Source organism: Scomber japonicus, chromosome 19 (genome assembly GCF_027409825.1).
Source record: "Scomber japonicus isolate fScoJap1 chromosome 19, fScoJap1.pri, whole genome shotgun sequence".
Lineage (NCBI taxonomy): Eukaryota > Metazoa > Chordata > Actinopteri > Scombriformes > Scombridae > Scomber > Scomber japonicus.
In genome coordinates, this window is record NC_070596.1 from 32,641,908 (window position 1) to 32,659,868 (window position 17,961).

Sequence of the window (17,961 nt, forward strand, 5' to 3'; positions counted from 1 at the left end):
TCCAGTAATCGTTAATAATGTTCAAATTAATCAGGTCTGTTGTGCTGTTACATCACACTCATCCTCTCTACTGGATGTTACTCCTCACTATTCTTCATCATCCTTCATTTAACAACAAACTGTCATCTTTTCAGCCTCTGTGTTTTTATTCACCAGTGTTCATAAGGCAAAGACACTAAAGTATTTTACACTAAATATGATGTGTTAAATGGCTATATCTCTAATACACTTCTTTCTATATTGATGGAAATCCAGTCTAGATGACCTTACATGATCATTCTTATCTATACTTCCTTCTTCCATATAAATCATTTTCTGGAGATTGAGTTCAGTTCTGAGAAATGAGCACACAGGCAGCAACAATAAAATATTATAGCATCAAAGTCCATATTAGAGATTAAATATCAAATCAGCCTTCAACAACAAAATCCAAAGTTCATTTTCTTTGTAAATCAGAGAGAAGCTCATTGAAACACATTGAAACACATGACCTGCAGTGACCTGAACCTTCTGAACCAGTTAAAACATGATAATACATCATAATATTGGGGTCTTCACTGTTAACAGTTAGAAACTCTCTACAGTTCTCACATTTCTCCCCAAAGCTCCTCGTCTAGCTACAGAATTCATCTCTGATTACAGTTAAATCCACCAACACACACATTGCTTTCATTAACATTGACAACAGACTCTTTAATGATAAATTAGAAAAATGAAGTCAAAGATCTTCCTAATTAAAATCTTAGTTATTCATTATACATACGTTATACATCTTATACTGTTGCTTTATTCTCCATATTAACATTTTGAAGTTTGAGGAAATACAAATAAAAGACACACTGATCCTATCTTAATTCCCTCAAAAAAAGAGTAACAAGAAAAGTACTAAACCACTCACTCTTTATTTAATTAAAAGCACATATATGTACAGATTTGGTTGACTTGAAAACTGTTCAAATTACGTACAAAGTTAAAAAATATTACATGAAAGTATCCAACGGTTTAAAAAGAGAGTCAACATGATTTGAGAGGAATTAGTATATTACAAGAAATAAATCAGTGAGGATTGATATAAAATATTGTATTACAGTCAAGTAGTGAATTTATGGAACGGATAAAAACATGTAAAACATTTAATATGATTAAACACATTTTCAAAAATAACATATGAACAAATATGAAGAACACTGACATAAAAGGACAGAACAGGATGTGTAAGAGGATTGTTTTGTTCTTGTTCTGTTTTGTTGTTCGTATTTTGAGGTTAAACATTATGAGCTGTAGCTTCATCCTGAAACTTTTTGTCTTTTTTTCAACTGTGGTATCTAAATATCTGCCTCCTTTCTATGTGTATATGTATGTTTATATGAATGTCTGCAATTACACACATTTCATTTATTTATTGCAGACTAAAATAAAATTCTTAAACTTTATACTTTTAAAATTCTGATTCTATTAAATACAAAACCAGAATCCTGTGGAATCATGTGACTTCTAATTGGGTCCCCAAACTCTAACTGCTTCCATAAAACAAAAACACATTAAAAATAGACTCAGCCTCAACAACCGTCCACTGAGCAGGCCATCAGTATTTGTGAAGGTCCAGTCTCTCTATTAAAAGGTCCATTCCCTCTAATAAAGGTTCAGAATGAACAGAATGAACTAAAGGAGGACAAGGTAATGCAGCTGCAGGAAAGCACTGTGCAGCAGTTCAGTTCAGTTTCAATGTCTCATGAAACTTTTTTATCATTTCATCAGACAGGTCATCAGTCTGCTCGAGAACATGACGGACTCCTTTCTCTAAAGCACGATAATAACGTTTCAGTTCCTGCAGTTCAGTCTGCAGTCGCTCCTCCACCTCCTGATGCTCCAGCTGAGTGTCACTCAGCATCTTCTCGTACTTTCTCTTCACAGCTTCTATTTCCTCCTTTAGTTTGTTCTCATAGAACTTCCTGAGCTCCTCCTCCTTCTGATTCAACATCTTCTGCCTCTCCTCATAGGTGGAGTCGGTGTAATACTTTCCTCCACTGGCATTCACCATCTTCTCCACCTTCTCCAGCAGATCCAGGACCTGACCACGATGGTTGGCTTTGTTGTTGTTGAAGATATGATATTTGTTCTCCGCCTTCTTCAGGACCTCCTGCAGCTCTGGTCCCGCCTCCTCCTTCAGCATCTTTTCAAAGTCTGGGACTGTGTCTCCATGAGTGAAGAGGATGATGGTGTACCTCCAGAAATCTTTCCCAAAGATCTCCTCCATCCTCCTCACAGCTTGTTGTCTCTGATGTGTAAAGCGTCCCACCTTGATGACCAGCAGGATGGCGTGGGGCCCCGGGGCCGACATGTTGATGCATTTGTAGATCTCTCTGTTCACTGCTTCATCAGCCTGCAAGGTGTCAAAGATGCCAGGAGTATCGACCACAGAAACTTGTCTGTTATAAACTTTATTTCTCTCTTTGCTGCATTCAGTGGTCACTGAGGAGAGAAACACATTTTATTCACCAACAGCTGGAAACCTGAACTCTTCTTCACTCTGACATTCACTGAGTTTTAGTCTTTCATCAAAATGTATTTATTGGTTTTAAGTCCAATTTAAGATTTATTTTTAGTTACCGGAAATCAACCAAAACTAACATTTTAATTCTTAGTTACCATGGTTACAGGTTAGTGTATGTTACCTGATGAATAACCAGCAGCACTTTTGAAGGCATCTCTTCCCAGTATGGTGTTTCCACTGGAGCTCTTTCCTTCTCCAGTCCTCCCAACAAGAACCAGCCTCACTACAACTAGAGACACAGATCTGTCACAACAGACTCTTTATTCCACACATTCGCCTTTGACATTCTACAAAATGCAGTAGTTATTTTCCTAATCAGAAGACAATTTATTGTTGGGTAACATTAAAGCACTTGAACACACAGCATCATATAACAGATGCAGAGTTAACAAAGATTAAACTAATTAAAACTGAATACAAGAAGAATAATCGTATGTTTAATTTTTGTGACAGAATGACACACAGCAAACATCCATCCGAAAAATATTAACAGGTCCATGTCAGGGTCTGTTTCCTGTTTTATTTTGACACCCTAGTCTCTGTGCTCACTTCCTGCTCCCCGTGTGATTACCTGTCCCCGCCCTTATGTGTTTTCACCTGTGTCTCGTTATCCCATCCCCCTGTGTGTCAGTGCCAGATCGTCTTGTCAGTTTTCTGTTTTCTGCGTATTACTTAGTACGCAGAAGCTCTTCACCACAGCTCCGGTCCTCACCCTACCCTCAGTCGATCAACAGTTCGTCGTGGAAGTGGACGCCTCCAGTTCCGGATTGGGGGCTGTCTTGTCCCAGAGGTCAGGTACGGATAACAAGATCCACCCCTGTGCTTTCCTTTCCCGAAGGTTATCCCAAGCAGAGAGAAACTACTCGGTGGGGGACCGGGAGCTGTTGGCGGTGAAAGTGGCGCTGGAAGAGTGGAGGCATTGGCTAGAGGGGGCGGCCCAACCATTCCTCGTGTGGACAGACCACCGGAATCTGGAATACCTCAAGAGCACCAAAAGGCTCAATGCCCGTCAAGCTAGGCGGGAACCTTTCTTTTCCCGGTTTAATTTCATTCTGTCATATTTCATTCTGTCATATCGTCGACGCCTTGTCACGCATTCATGCACCCGCAACAGACTCCTCTGATCCAGAACCCATCCTCCCTGAAACCTGTATCGTGGGAGCCTTCACCTGGAGTGTGGAAGGCAAGGTGATAGAGGCTCTCAGAGCTATTCCAGCACCCCGTGAGACTCCCACGAACAGGTTGTTTGTTCCCCCGTTCCTCCGGGGAGAGGTTATTAAGTGGGTTCATGAAAGTAAGTTCTCCTGTCATCCTGGCACCCGCCGAACCCTCTTCAGAGTGTTGGAGCGGTTCTGGTGGGTTAATGCCAAGGATGACGTGTCAGAATACGTCGCTGCCTGTCCTGTCTGTTCCCGGCAGAAAAGTTTGTAATTTTGGTTGTTTGGTTTTGGGGTCACTAAAGAAATACGTGAATCTTTTTTGAGACATTATGAGACAAGTAGTAGTAGCCTACTGGTCAACCTCAACAGTGATCCTTCATGTCCAATCCCCCTCATGATGTATCATTGAAAAACAAAACCATGTTTTATAGAATACTTACACCAAAATGCTAATTTAAAAAAACCCCACACATTTATTATTAATTTATTTAGTCAACTATTTGGGGTTGCAGTTACAACTCCCCCAACAGTTGGGGGTGCTGCCCCCCCCCCCCCCTTCCCAGGTCAGTGCCTGCATAGAAGTAAAACATGGTGAAGAGTCTTACCAGTAAAGAGTAAGAAAGAAGATGGCCTAACAATGGAGTAAACTGATCATTATGGTAGAAGTTAATAAACCCTTTATGCAGGCTGAACACTGTAGCTGATATTATTCCAATCAGCTGATTCTGGTTCAGTAATTCTCAGCAGTTTGCTCCGTCTCACCTCCTCACACTGTTCTATTGTCTTCAGGTCAGTCTATAGACTGAGTAGAGTATCTATACTGTAACCTTGAGCCTGTAATAAGTTGTGAGGTCACTAACATAGTCAGGCTTCTCTGCATTAAAATCAGTGTATACATTAAATATTATTAAGGATTAGAGATGGGGATTGATACGATTTTATTGATACCAATGCCATTATCAATTCTGCTTATTGATCTATTCTTTATAAATTGCTGATCAGTTCTTTTTGTTGACCTATACAGGTTTTCAGTGACAACTAAAACTGTTTTTTTATCTCCACAGTTTATTAATGAGCTTACATGCTGATGAACATATGAATCATAACTGGCAGATAAGATAAACGGTTGGCAGCTGAAAGTTAACTGCATTAATTATTAATTAATTAATCATTAATCCTCCAGTCTCCATCTGTATGAGAATAATAAAATGAGGAGTGCTCTGCTTTTATCGACATCAATATTATCAACGTGATATTTCCAGCAGTGCAGCTTCTCTGCTCCACTGTTAGCTCTGATAAAGTAATCACTGTTCAACACACTGAGCAGATGCAGGTTGTAGGGATGAAACAGACTGAACAGTTATTTTCTTCACCTCAGAGTTGGTTTAAGTTGTTTAATGCTGCAGTGTGTGTTGGTCAGCTGCTAACTGTATATCATGCTAAACATGCTAAATGAAGCTAGAGAAAGTTCAGACAGGAAGACAATAGTTTTGTTTGCTCACGTCTTAGTTTTATTTCTCATTCTGATCCTTCTCACAGCTCATACTGATCTCTGTCAAAGCTCATCATTTTCTTTGCTGTTATTTCTGGAGCATCAATTGACACATCAGCTGTCACTACACTTGTTTTTAGGTTGATGTCTGGTTTTAATAATGTTTGTTGTTTTTAATTCTCTGTAAGGTGACCTTGGGTGACTTGAAAGGCACCATCAAATAAAATGTATTATTATTATTATTATTATTATTATTACTACTACAATACCTAATCATTCATTTCATCTATATAATAAATATTCTTTGACTTCATTCTCTGGTCTCTCCTGATTGAAATGGATAGTAGCTAGCTACTGAGTTATATAGTCTACATACTTTGCCAGCTCTATGTTAAAGTAATAAAGTCTGTGAGGAAATTAGAGTATTTTTACACAAAGTGTGTTTAAATCCTTTAGTTAGGATTAATCTTCACTTATAGAGGGACATTAGCATGCTACCTTATGATTCTAGAAAACTGAAGAAATAACAAAGAGGTCTGAAAAATGCAGCTAGCAGCAGGACGGAAGGAGAGGAGAGAGATAAATGTATGTTTGCATTAACCATTAACTATTAGAGAGAAGTCCAGTAGAAATCAAACCTGTGTGAAGTTAAAATGTTTAAACATTCATCCTGATATGAAAGTGTTATGAAATATGGAAGAGAACCTTTTTAGTAACCCTGCTAACAGATTAACACACAGAGAAGAGTAAAAGGTGCAGTTGTAGAGCTGTATGTCAGAGTCTCTGAGTAACAGGAAATGTAAAACTAATGTCAGAGCTGTCAGTAGATGTTTACCACTTCTATGAAATACAACAGTACTGACACTGAACTCTTCCTCTGCTCTCCCTACCAGCAATGTCCAAGCTGCTAATGTGCCTTGAAGAAAATGATTTGGACACAGTCTTCAAAAAACTCACCAAACTAAATTTTACATTATCCTCCAAACTGAAGCTGATCAAGAGATGAAACAGATGCTCTCAGATCTTCTGTGTCGTCCATTCAGAGGAACGTCCTAACTGACCATAATGACGTCATCAAGTTTATAATCTAATGACCAAAAGAAATCTTTGAATTCACCAAACTTGATTTTTGCCTCTCCAACAGGACAAAACTACTCATTCTCAAAATGTTAATAGTTCCATGTTTTAGTTGCAGATGTGTTGAAAGACATTTAAAAAGACACAGAAAGAAGATGTTTAAAAAGTAAATGTAAATGAATTAAATCAAATTACATAGATAGACAGATAGACGGATAGATAGATAGATAGATAGATAGATAGATAGATAGATAGATCTATCAGGGACCCTTTATATATTTTTACCAGTGTTAGCCATAATACACATGCAGACTGAGCTGTGCTAAATTGATTGGTTAATCCTACATCCAGCATACCTTACTGTATCCACACATCTATACATGTTCAGTCTGATATGAACCATCAGGGTTCACAGATAAATGTTCATGTTTAAAATCTGCATGTTGGACATTTAGTTTATGATTTGATGAAGTTCATGTTACTCACAGTTTATAGGTCTGTCCATACTGCCTCTTCTAGTCCTTGGGTCCCCTGTTCAGACACAGACAGGTGAGAGACAGACAGGTGACACAGACAAGTGAGACACAGACAGGTGAGAGACAGACAGGTGACACAGACAGGTGAGACACAGACAGGTGAGACACAGACAGGTGACACAGACAGGTGAGAGACACAGGTGACAGACAGGTGAGAGACAGACAGGTGAGAGACAGACAGGTGAGACACAGACAGGTGAGACAGACTTTCAGCTTTCTTTTCCTGATTTAATTAAACACCAGTCTAACACTGACTCAGTTCAGTCTCACAAATTATTAGTGTTATCAGTATTATTACTTATTATTACATAGTATTATTTATTATTATTATTACTTATACTTCCACACAGCAAACAATAAACATATTCATCAGTCAGGAAGAATATGAACATAAAAATGCATTTTAAGTGCAAGTTGTCTCAGCAGTTTGCGCGTTAATCTGAGCCATAGACTGTATCTGTGCGCGCGACCAAACACGCGGCCTTCACAGTAAAAGTTGAGACGGATGTTAAAATGTAAAATTAGGAAATAATCAGACTTACTGAGTATCTCAATGCCTGCCATCTCTGCTGCTCTCTGGTTATTTCTCCTCTTTATTCTACAGGTGTGACCGTCCGCAGTCACACAGCTCACAGAGGACCCCATGTTTCCTGTCTGTGCTTTCAAAATAAGAGAAAACAGCATGGAGCACATCTGTGTCAAAGCAATAAATTCTCCTGGTTAATTAATTCACCCATCTGTTCGTTCCTTCATTTATACATTACTTTATTAATTCATTTGTTCTATTTTATTTTATTTTTTCTATTCTATTCGATCTATTTATTTGTGGTGACAACTAAACAGTATATTTATTTATTATGAATTTATTTATTTATTTCTAGTTTCTGCCCTCAAACCCTCCACAGACAGGAAGACACATCTCTCCTCTTAGTCTTCAGACTTCAGGAGAAACAGAACGGATCCAGTCCTGCTCCATGTCGAGAGGTTTCCTCCTTCATGTTACTGGCACATACATCACAGAGGATCTCAGCAGTAGTTAAAAAGCTCCACTTCCTCAGACTGCTCAGGAGGAACAACCTCCAGGAGAAGCTGCTGGTGGTCTTCTACTGCTCCATCACTGAGACTGTCCTGGCATACTGCTCCACCACTGAGTCTGTCCTGGCATACTGCTCCACCACTGAGTCTGTCCTGGCATATTGCTCCACCACTGAGTCTGTCCTGGCATACTGCTCCACCACTGAGTCTGTCCTGGCATACTGCATCATGATGTGGTATGAAAAGCTCTACAGAAGGTCATCAACCTTAACCTGGATGACATCTCCAGCTCTCTGTGTCTCTGCTGAGACATTTCATGCTGCTCTTAACTGGAGTAGCTCTCCAGATCTTGTTGTATAGCAATGTACAATGACAAAAAAGGCTTTCTATTCTATTCTATTCTAGTTTTTGTCTAGTCTATTCGTTTGTCTAGTTTTGTTGTGCTCTTATTTTGAAGCAGCTGGCTTGTTTCCGGTGTTAACTCCTCTTCTCACTTCTCGAGAACTCCACAGAGACTGGAAGCATAGAGAGGAAATAAGAGTTAAAGAAAGTGTTTAAACCCAGAGTAATGTCGCCGTGTTATTAATCTTCGGGTCCAGTGAGGAGGGGGTTACTGAACAGGTGAGTCCAGCTGTATTTATAATGTGATGAACTGTAATAATCTCTTTAGTTATTAATATTAATTAGTGTAACGCAGCAAACGCCGCGGTGAGGAGACACTTTGAATATTCTCATTAATCTTAAATAACTTTAGAGTAAACTCATCAGATTTATTACAGACTACATTACAGAATGAAGCTGGACTGAAGCTCAGCTGATATTTATACATTAAGTTTGGCGCTTTGAAAAGCTGCGCGAGGAGGTGATTAGAAAATGACGGGCTGAAGTTAAGAGACTGTCTCATAGCCGATCAGTCACCATACTAACATGCGGCTGTCACAGGTTCAACCAGTAGCGGGTCTTCACTAAGGTGACTCGTTCAATGGAGTCAAATTCATCAACATTACACAAACAATCTGTATTAATAATCTGTAGGCTATTATAGGAAAAGTAAAGTGGACCGTCCCATCTTACAATTTCTGTTATTTATCAAAGATACCACCACAATTTACAGTAACAAAGGAGAATTAATAAATCATACTGCCTTTAAAACATTTGAACATTTTAATGAAAAGATAACTATAAAAACCAATATCAACAGTTAAAAGATTAACTGCATGTGTGTGTGGGTGATTGTGACAGAACGAGAGAGAGGCAGAGTCTGAGAATGAGAGTGTCACTATTTAAACTACATTACTTGTACTGAAATTTTGCTCGTCTCTCTTTCGAAGAAGCATAGTGATGAATAACTCTCACAGAAATCAGGCATGTTCCTGACTAGCTCCTCTCCATGGAGAGCTTGGTCAGTGCATTCAGACGTTCCTGGCCCATTGCATTTAGCAGGAACGTCTTGATTCTCTTCAGTGTTGAGAAACACCTATCAGCTTCAGCCGTCATGGGAGTGGTAATGAGAATGTTTAACAGAGCCACAGTATAAAAAGAAAATGTCTCCTGGAGGTTGTATCTCTGCAGAACCTGGTACAGCGCCAGAGCAAAATCAGTAGCCCTTGAATCTGGATTATCATAGATGAGAGACAGTTCTGTCCTGAGCGTTGCCTTGTTCAGCATGGGATATGCCCTCACAGCATACAGAGCCTTGTCAGGAGATGTATGACAGTGCTGCTCAAACATCTCTGCCTGTAGCAGTGTGGCTACTCACAAGGTGGTCGGTGAAGGATGAGCCAGGATTGTGTTGCAGATCTTACTTGACAGCCTCTGCTTCTCCTCTTCTCCCAAGGCCCTCCTTGGTCTTGTGGTTCCTGTTGCTACTTCCTGCTGCTGTTGAGAGGAGTCTCTGAGGGCAAGCAGACCAATTTTCGTGTTAGTACATGAAAATATGAGTGCTATTAGTAATTATAGTATCCAGCTTTACTTTATGCATATACAGTCACCATCCACTTCATTAGATACACCTGTCCTGTGCAATCTAACTCAATCCAGTACAACAGCTCTGCTATAAATTTTTACAAAGTTTATATATTTTCAGTTTTTGTTGACATTGTCAGAAAAGTGATAATTCTACTTTATCTTTATTATTAATGTTGCTGTGGGTGGTGGTGGTGGTGGTGGTGTACTGAATTACATTATTTCAAAGTGTTTCTAATATTTTATATGTCAATGGAGTGGACAAAATATTAGGAACACCAGTCAATATAATTCACCCTAACACACCACCATCACTGTTAACAAACAGTGAGGAGAGCTGTTGGATTGGATTGAGGTAGACCGCACATGTACCTATGAAGTGGCTACTGACTGCATTTCTTAATGTCAAGGTTCAGTATTGAACAATATTATTTTATCTTGTCTTATTGCCTGCACACTGCTTGTGAAGCTCTGGAGGGCACACTTGATGAAGACTGCATCAATGTCCTTCTTCTGCAGCTGCTGGTACAGCATGTCAATGTGAGGCATGATCTGATGACACAGTCCTCATACTGCAGCATCCTCAGGAAGCCAGATGAAGCTCTTGGCAGCCTTGTTTAACATTCTGGTCGAATGCTGGTGTGTTTAGGTGACTGGGTAAAAAAACTGGAAATACTGCCCAGGTCAGAAAAGAAAACTGTCACTGCTGGGATGTGAGAAGTGGCCTGCTGCATGATCAAATTAAACTGGTTTGCATAGCAGTGCACATAAAGAGTATTTTTGAAATGCTCACGCACCTTGTGCTCCACACCAGCCCGCTCTCCTCTCCTCTCACTGCCTCCATCATATGCTTGTGTAATGAGTTTCTCTCTGTCATCATCAGAAAAAAGACAGTTCCATCTGTCCAGATACACACTAGCAATAGACTCAGATGCATCCATAAACAGGCAGAAACTCAATGAAACAATCCTGCACCGCATGGTTTGAGTTGATGTAATGTTGGGTCTCTTTAAAGTTAAAACCTGAAGAGTTTGGTTTAGAACCTGCTCTATGTGGAAAGTGCCTTGAGATAACTTTGTTGTGATTTGGCGCTATACAAATAAAGATTGATTGATTGATTGATTGATTGATTGATGTAACTTAACACAAGCAAGGGGAGGTACTTCATGGAGCACGGCCCAGCGCTGATTGGACAACGACATACAGAGCAGCTCAAACTGTCTAGAACAGTCAAAAACACCATCAATGGCTGTTTAATAAAAATACATATATTTATACTATAAGATCAGCAGCAAGGCCACATTTGTAAATCATGTGATTTTACAAATATTAAGGAGCTAAGCAGTCTTGCCATGTTTGTTAAATTAGTCATGGGTACTAAAGTCCAAGGGTGTCAACACTTTTTAGTTCAAGGCAAGGCAGCTTTATTTATATAGCCCAAATTGATTTTAAGTGGGCCCGACCAGTAAAACTGGTATATAATATTCATTTTAACTTGACTATGATAAACCAAATCCTGAGCAGTTGCCAGTCCCAGTATGTCATTAATGTGCTTGTGTGTGAGTCTGGAACGCAGTTTTGTTTTATTGATGCTCCTCACAGAAAAATCTTGTTCACAAAAATAAGTAATCCTGAGCCAGGTGTGTCAGTTTGGGGTTTCCTTGGTAAGAAATACTGTTAAAAATGTGCCAAAGCCCACCAAAGCAAATGTGTTCTTTAAATCTGAATCAAATTGCAAGTCATTTACCTGAAGTTGGATGTCTCCGGGATGGTCAGAAGCCTTGACTGTGAATGCTGAGCAAAAATAAGCAAGAATAACCGTATAATTTATTACAAAACTGGAATTACTTATCTGCAGGTTTAATACTTTGCAAAGTCATCCAGTGGACCAGATTGGTCCTCTTGGAGGGGGGCTCTGGGGTCGTCATAGCATGGCTGAGTTAAACTGCTGTGACTTTGTTTGTACGCGACACAAACACATAAACAATGGGGGACATGGGGGCGATGGTGTGAGGCTTTCTGTCCCACACAAAGAGAAAAGAAACGAATCGCTATAACGCTGTTGCCCGTATTTAAAAATGGCGTGTGACACACACAGTGACTTGCATGTCTTGGACTGATGCTGCTTTCTATATTGTTTGAATTACTGCATCTATATAGCATAGAGCCACCCCTCAATAGGCGTACTGCATTATACTTATATTGTTTGTCTGGGACAAATTAAGTGTTTTGCATTAAATATTTGGCACACAACATTACAATATAGCAAAATAACCAATAACACAAATAACCAAAATTCTTCCTTTTTCATAGGACTCTGTGATCTTTGGGCAGACATGGATCCAGATCTCACCATCGTCCTGCTGGGGGGTTCAGGCATGGGTAAAAGTGCTTCAGGAAACAGCATCTTAGGACGGGAAGCGTTTGAGTCGAAGCAGTCCTTTAGAGCGGTAACAACACAGATCTGTGAGGAGACAGGAACTGTGTTTGGGAATAAGATCTCAGTCATCGACACTCCAGGAATATTAGACTCAGAAGAGGAGATTAGGACCTGGTGTCAGGACTTCCTGCAGACCTGCAGACCTCATCTGTTCCTGGTAGTGCTCACAGTCGATCGGTTCACTGAGGAGGAGGAGAGAGCCATGGAAGCAGCTGTCAGAGTTCTTGGAGATCAGGGGTTAAAGAACAGTTTCCTGCTCTTCACAGGTGGAGACACTTTGAGCACATCTCTGGAGGAGTATATCTCTCAATTTAAAAGAAGTCCACTGAAAGACTGGGTTAACAGGTTTGGAAGATTTCATCGTTTTAATAATAAAATCAAAGACCGACAACAAGTCAGAGAACTGCTGCAGAAATCAGGAGTGCTGAGAGGTACATCACACCTGTCTGTCTGTCTGTCTGTCTGTCTGTGTCTGTCTCTCTGTGCTTGTTATATTAAGAGATCAAAGGTCAGTGGCGGTCAGGTCAGGGCGATTCATCCAGCCACTTTATCTTCTCTGCTCTCAGCTCGTCCATCTCTGTTTGCAGATCCTCCAAAATTTTCTCCTTGCTCTCACTTTCAGCTTTGTGCTTTTCATACTTTTGTTTCTATTTTTTCACTTTGTTTCTTGTTGGGTCTTCTTAATATTTCTCTTATTCTTTCACATGATCTCTGTGTCCTCAGGGCCGGCTTTTGGCATACGCGATATAGACGGTCGCCTAGGGCACCAAATGCTGGAGGGGCACCAGCAGGCGCTCACATGCACTCACGCCATGCTGCTATTTCTCACTCTTTCTTTTACCATGTCAAAAACCAGTACATCAGTCTATCCACTCAGTGCTGTTTTCAGCTTTCAATGAAAGTCCGCTCCATGTTTTCACTGATACCGGCTCACACGCACACACACACGCTGTGCTGTTGACACTCGGCTGATGCACACACACCAGGAAGCTTAAGGTGTGTTAAACACTGTCACAACAACATGTTCAGGACATTATTAACTTACTGAAACTACCGTACCGTACCGTCTTCTTCCGCTTTATCCTGGTCGGGTCTCGGGGGCAGCAGCCTAAGCAGGAAGTCCAGACTTCCCTCTCCCCAGCCACTTCGTCCAGCTCTTCCCGGGGGATCCCGAGGTGTTCCCAGGCCAGCCGAGAGACATAGTCTCTCCAGCGTGTCCTGGGTCTCCTACCGGTGGGACGGGCCCTGAACACCTCACCAGGGAGGCGTCCGGGAGGCATCCTGACTAGATGCCCGAGCCTCCTCATCTGGCTCCTCTCAACGCGGAGGAGCAGCGGATCTACTCCGAGCTCCTCCTGGATAACTGAGCTTCTCACCCTATCTCTAAGGGAGAGTACAGCCAGCCAACTCACCACCAGGTGGTGATCAGTTGACAGCTCTGCCCCTCTCTTCACCTGAGTGTCCAATACATGCAGTCGCAAGTCCAATGACACAACTACAAAGTCAATCATCGAACTGTGGCCTACTTTAGGCCTAGCCTAAAGTAAGTCATCACTGGTAGTAATCAGTTAACTTCAGCTAACTACACCTGAGTCTCTGATGGAGGAGCTGACTAATAAAAGTCTGGCTGACTCATTTATAAACTGACTCATAAAACTGACAAATATTCTACTTTTTGAGGAGCAATCTTTGACCTGCTGCTGAGGGCTTTGGGTAGAATTCCAGTTTAACAGACTGATACTTTACAGTCAGTTGTATTGATCACTCCTCCTCTCCTGACATCTAGGAGCATGAGAGAGAGTCAGAGACAGGAGCAGGATGCAGGGACAGAGCAGAGGTCCTTTGCTGTGGTGAGTGATTAAAGAGATTTAACAGTTTACAGGTTACCCATCATTCAGGCTCTTGACTCTTGGAAGTCGGAGTGACACGTCATCACACAGTCGTGACAACTCCTGACAATTACAGCTTTTTCGTAGCTTTTTGGCTGCTCTGAGGTGAAGTGTATGACAGACTCAGTTCGCTATACAATACAGTAGTAGCCACTTCAAAGTTCCCCTCCAAGCTGAATGCCAGCTGAATGGCAGCTGACTCCCAGCCAAGTTCCAGCCAAGTTCCAGCTGAGTTCCAGCAGCTGGAGAGACCCCCTCCTTCTCCTGGGCGTGTCTATCTTTTCCTGTAAACCCACCTATTCATTGTAATACAGGGTTTGACCAGAAGATGGCGCTTCTGTCACAAACTAGCCCACATTCTGATGTTTTAGGAATTGTTACTGTCAGGTCATCCAGATTCATCGAATCAAATCAAAAAATTAAATAACCTACTGACTGCTGATTATTTTGTTATTTGTTTTGAATCTAACACAAAAAACGAAAAAAAAAGCCTTTTCATATTTTAATTTTAGGCTCAGATAAATAATACGAAATGACAAAAACGGGCCACAGGACTGTATTTAGGCAATTATTTATATAGGCAATTATACAGCACATACTGTATGTGCCAGCCAACCCCGGTCTATTCAGTGCATGCGTTAAGCCATGTAAGCCCAGCCACCTTATTAGCATTATCATTGCTCAACCTTTTGTTTGGGCTTAATGGGCCATTTGGTTCCATGGTCACACAAATCACAGAGATCAGAATAGTGTTCATGGACGTCGGAACTATTTTCTGAGAGGGGTCACTGTGAGCTTTCATAATAGTCAAATCTCTCTTGCGTCAGGTTTTCAGCCTGCGCAAGGCTGAGAAAGAGCGCTCAGATGCCGCGACAGATATGGGCCAGACAGAGTTGAATGAGCATTAATTATATGAAAAAGATAAATATAAGTCAGAAAAATTGAGTTTAAATTCAGATTCGTTATTATTATTACAGTAACTAAGTTAATTAACTATTGGTGTAAAACTGAAAACTCAACCGCACATACGTGCTGGACAGAGTGGGGGCACTACACACATCTACTATTACACCCCTCACTCACTTAGAAAAGATGTAAAACTGAAAACCCAACCACACATACAGTAGCACATGTGTTGGATATAGTGGGGGCACAGACAGTGTCTTGATCTTGATTTTCGGTGGGGGAGGTGTCCAGCTCGAAGGTGATGGGTTGAGGGGGATGGTTACAGTGCTGTCCCAATGTCTTTCAAAGCGAATGCCCCCCGTCCCCCGCTGGCCCGCACTCACATTACCTCAAAACCCAAGTGTACTCAAGCACAATTGCCTCCGGCACATGCGTTGCGCAAAAGGCGCACATAACGCGTGCTGCGCCGGTAACACACAACACAACCGATCAGTTAACACAACGCACTATGATTAAAAAGTACAAGCATATTCTTCTGAGTCATGGCTGAGTCATGCAGTAGCCTGCTACAGATACTTGTGTAAAAAAGACGCACTGATTTCATTCACGCTCGCAGCCTCTCCAGCGGAGCAGCTATAGAACAGACTTAGTTTAACTGAATGACTTAGAAGTCTCCAAATGACTTGCTTTAACGAATTTCGTTAGTTTATATAACGCAGATTTGTAAAATATGACTTTTATGAGGGTCACAGTCACAGACTGTAGAAACTTAGCATTTCATAATTGTGGTAGCAGCGGTGCAGCAGATGTAATGAAGTCCACGCAGCACGCTGGATGTAAACTAATATTAACCCTATAGTCTATTCATTATAATGTCGATGGACATAAATTGAGTTATTTTGCCTTAATAATGATAAAATAATACACAAAAAAATGGTCGGATTGGGAACCCATATAATATTAACACTACGTATTAAATAGCGCGTCCTGTTTTAAATCACTAGACTGGGTTTGTCTCATGGGCTATTTCTTGGTTTGACAGTGACAGTGACAGTGATCAGTCAGATGAATTATTACGTGTCCGCGAGTGTTTCCTGTGACACACGGTGTCCTGTCAGATGTACGGCAGCTTCAATTGCATCTTTCTAATGGATTAACTATATTGTACCCTTCATTCGGCGACTTAATACAGAAGAATAGAAGTAAAACAAGTAATATTAGTGTATATAATATTTAGCCTAGTATTTTAATCAGGTTTAATCACAGGGTTGTAATGTGATGAATCCGGTTATTTTTTTTAATCGTTGGACAGCCTAGTCTTTCCTATGAGTCTAAACACACTGCTCCTCCCCGTGGATAAATGAGGCATTGCAGCTGGTTTTCACTCGGGCAGCATAGGGGCGTTTCCAGTCGGGGCCTCATTGACCACGTCATCGCGGGGGGATCGCATTTCCCCCCTGCTTCCATTATCGGCCAGCCAAGGACCGGTCAAGGACCAGTCAAGGAGCCATCAAGGAAACACGGGAACTTTGAAATGGCTTCATCTGTATATCTCTGATCTGATCGATGTAATTTAAGCATCGGAAAGTGAGTTGTGTGCTTTCTAGCACCTGTGCGGTAACAAGCCGAGTTTGTCTAGCCTAGCGGCTAGGCTTGGCTGCTGTGTTTATCAACTGACAGCTCGTGTCAATCAGCTGGAAGCAATCCATCCCAGCTGGATCGCACCGGTAAGCCCGTACAGTGACAACATTCACAACTCACTGTGACCCCTCAGCCGTTGTGTGGGCAGAAATGTCTAAGGGGAGAAAAAACAAAGGTGAGACCAACGGTGAAGCCTCTACTATGGCCGCCGACGTAGATACGGAGCTGGTTGCTAGGGACGCTGTCAGGGAACACGTCAACCAGGTGATGACACAGCAGAAGGCACATTACACGGAGATGCTGGACAGACAAGCGGACACATTTAATAAATTTGTTTGCATGCTCATGGACTCCACTAATGAGCGTCTGGATTCAATGAATAAAAACATTCAGGAGCTAAAAGACAGTATCCACTACACACAGCGGGAAGTGGATGAGATGAAAGTCAAAACCTTCAAGGTTTTGAGTGACTATAACACCCTAGAAGGTGGAATGCGCACCATCTGTGACACTTTGTTGGCACTGGAAAAAAAGGCTGACTACCTGGAAAATCAGTCGAGAAGGAATAATCTAATCTTTGACGGAATCCGGGAATCGGACGGGGAGAAACCAGCTGATGCAGAGAGGAAAGTCCGCAGCCTGATCGCTGAGAAGTTCAAGCTGGACCGTGGGGCCATGGTCATCGGGAGACCCCAAAGGTGAGCGTCAGAGGCCCATAGTGGCTAAGTTTTTAAATTTCAAAGACCGAGAACTGGTCTGGTCTAGAAGGAAGGAGCTAAAGAGAACCGCCCCAAGGGGCTATCTGAATGAGGACTTCTCCGAGGCAGTTAGACAGAAAAGAAAGGAGCTGCTGCCCAAACTGAGAGAAGCTTGGGACAGAGGGGACATTGCGTACTTTAAATTTGATCATTTAGTTGTCCACCCACCAAGGGTCAGGGGGGTGGTCTGAACCGCAACACCAGTGCTGTTCCCTCTCCTGTGACCTCCACCCCGAAATGAAGCCTACTGAACTTAAGTGTTAAATAGCAGTGTACATTTTAAATCCGTGTATGGTCCGTGTATGTTCTGGTATTTGGATTTTCCGTTCATGAATGGGAATTAAAAAACAAAAAACGACTGGTTTATTTGATTTTCGTTTTAAAATACAAAAACAAAAATTGAATTACACTGCATTTTCTTTCATTTTCATTTTCTATTTCATATAACAAAAATAAATTCACTAGTCAACAGGAACGAAAAAACGGACCAAAAACAACCATTTATTCA

At 41.3% G+C, this 17,961-nt stretch overlaps 1 protein-coding gene across 1 annotated transcript; it reads right to left on the bottom strand.

The window, feature by feature from the left end:
- Window positions 1–1,711: 1,711 nt before the first annotated feature.
- On the bottom strand, window positions 1,712–8,084 carry LOC128379971 (GTPase IMAP family member 7-like). Its single transcript, XM_053339609.1, has 5 exons — window positions 7,938–8,084; window positions 7,362–7,473; window positions 6,770–6,814; window positions 2,676–2,777; window positions 1,712–2,472 (listed from the first exon to the last, which is right to left on the bottom strand). The coding sequence occupies exons 1-5, from the start codon at window positions 8,082–8,084 to the stop codon at window positions 1,712–1,714; spliced, it is 1,167 nt and encodes a 388-aa protein (XP_053195584.1).
- Between the last annotated feature and the right edge of the window lie 9,877 nt (window positions 8,085–17,961).

Bases quoted from the DNA above. Each gene is read 5' to 3' on its own strand.
- LOC128379971 (XM_053339609.1), bottom strand. From the start codon at position 8,084: ATGATGCAGTATGCCAGGACAGACTCAGTGGTGGAGCAGTATGCCAGG. The intron at 6,815-7,361 runs GTAAGTCTGATT...GTGTCTGAACAG, and splicing joins GGCAGGCATTGAGATACTCA to GGGACCCAAGGACTAGAAGA. The intron at 2,473-2,675 runs GTAACATACACT...TTCTCTCCTCAG, and splicing joins TGCTGCTGGTTATTCATCAG to TGACCACTGAATGCAGCAAA.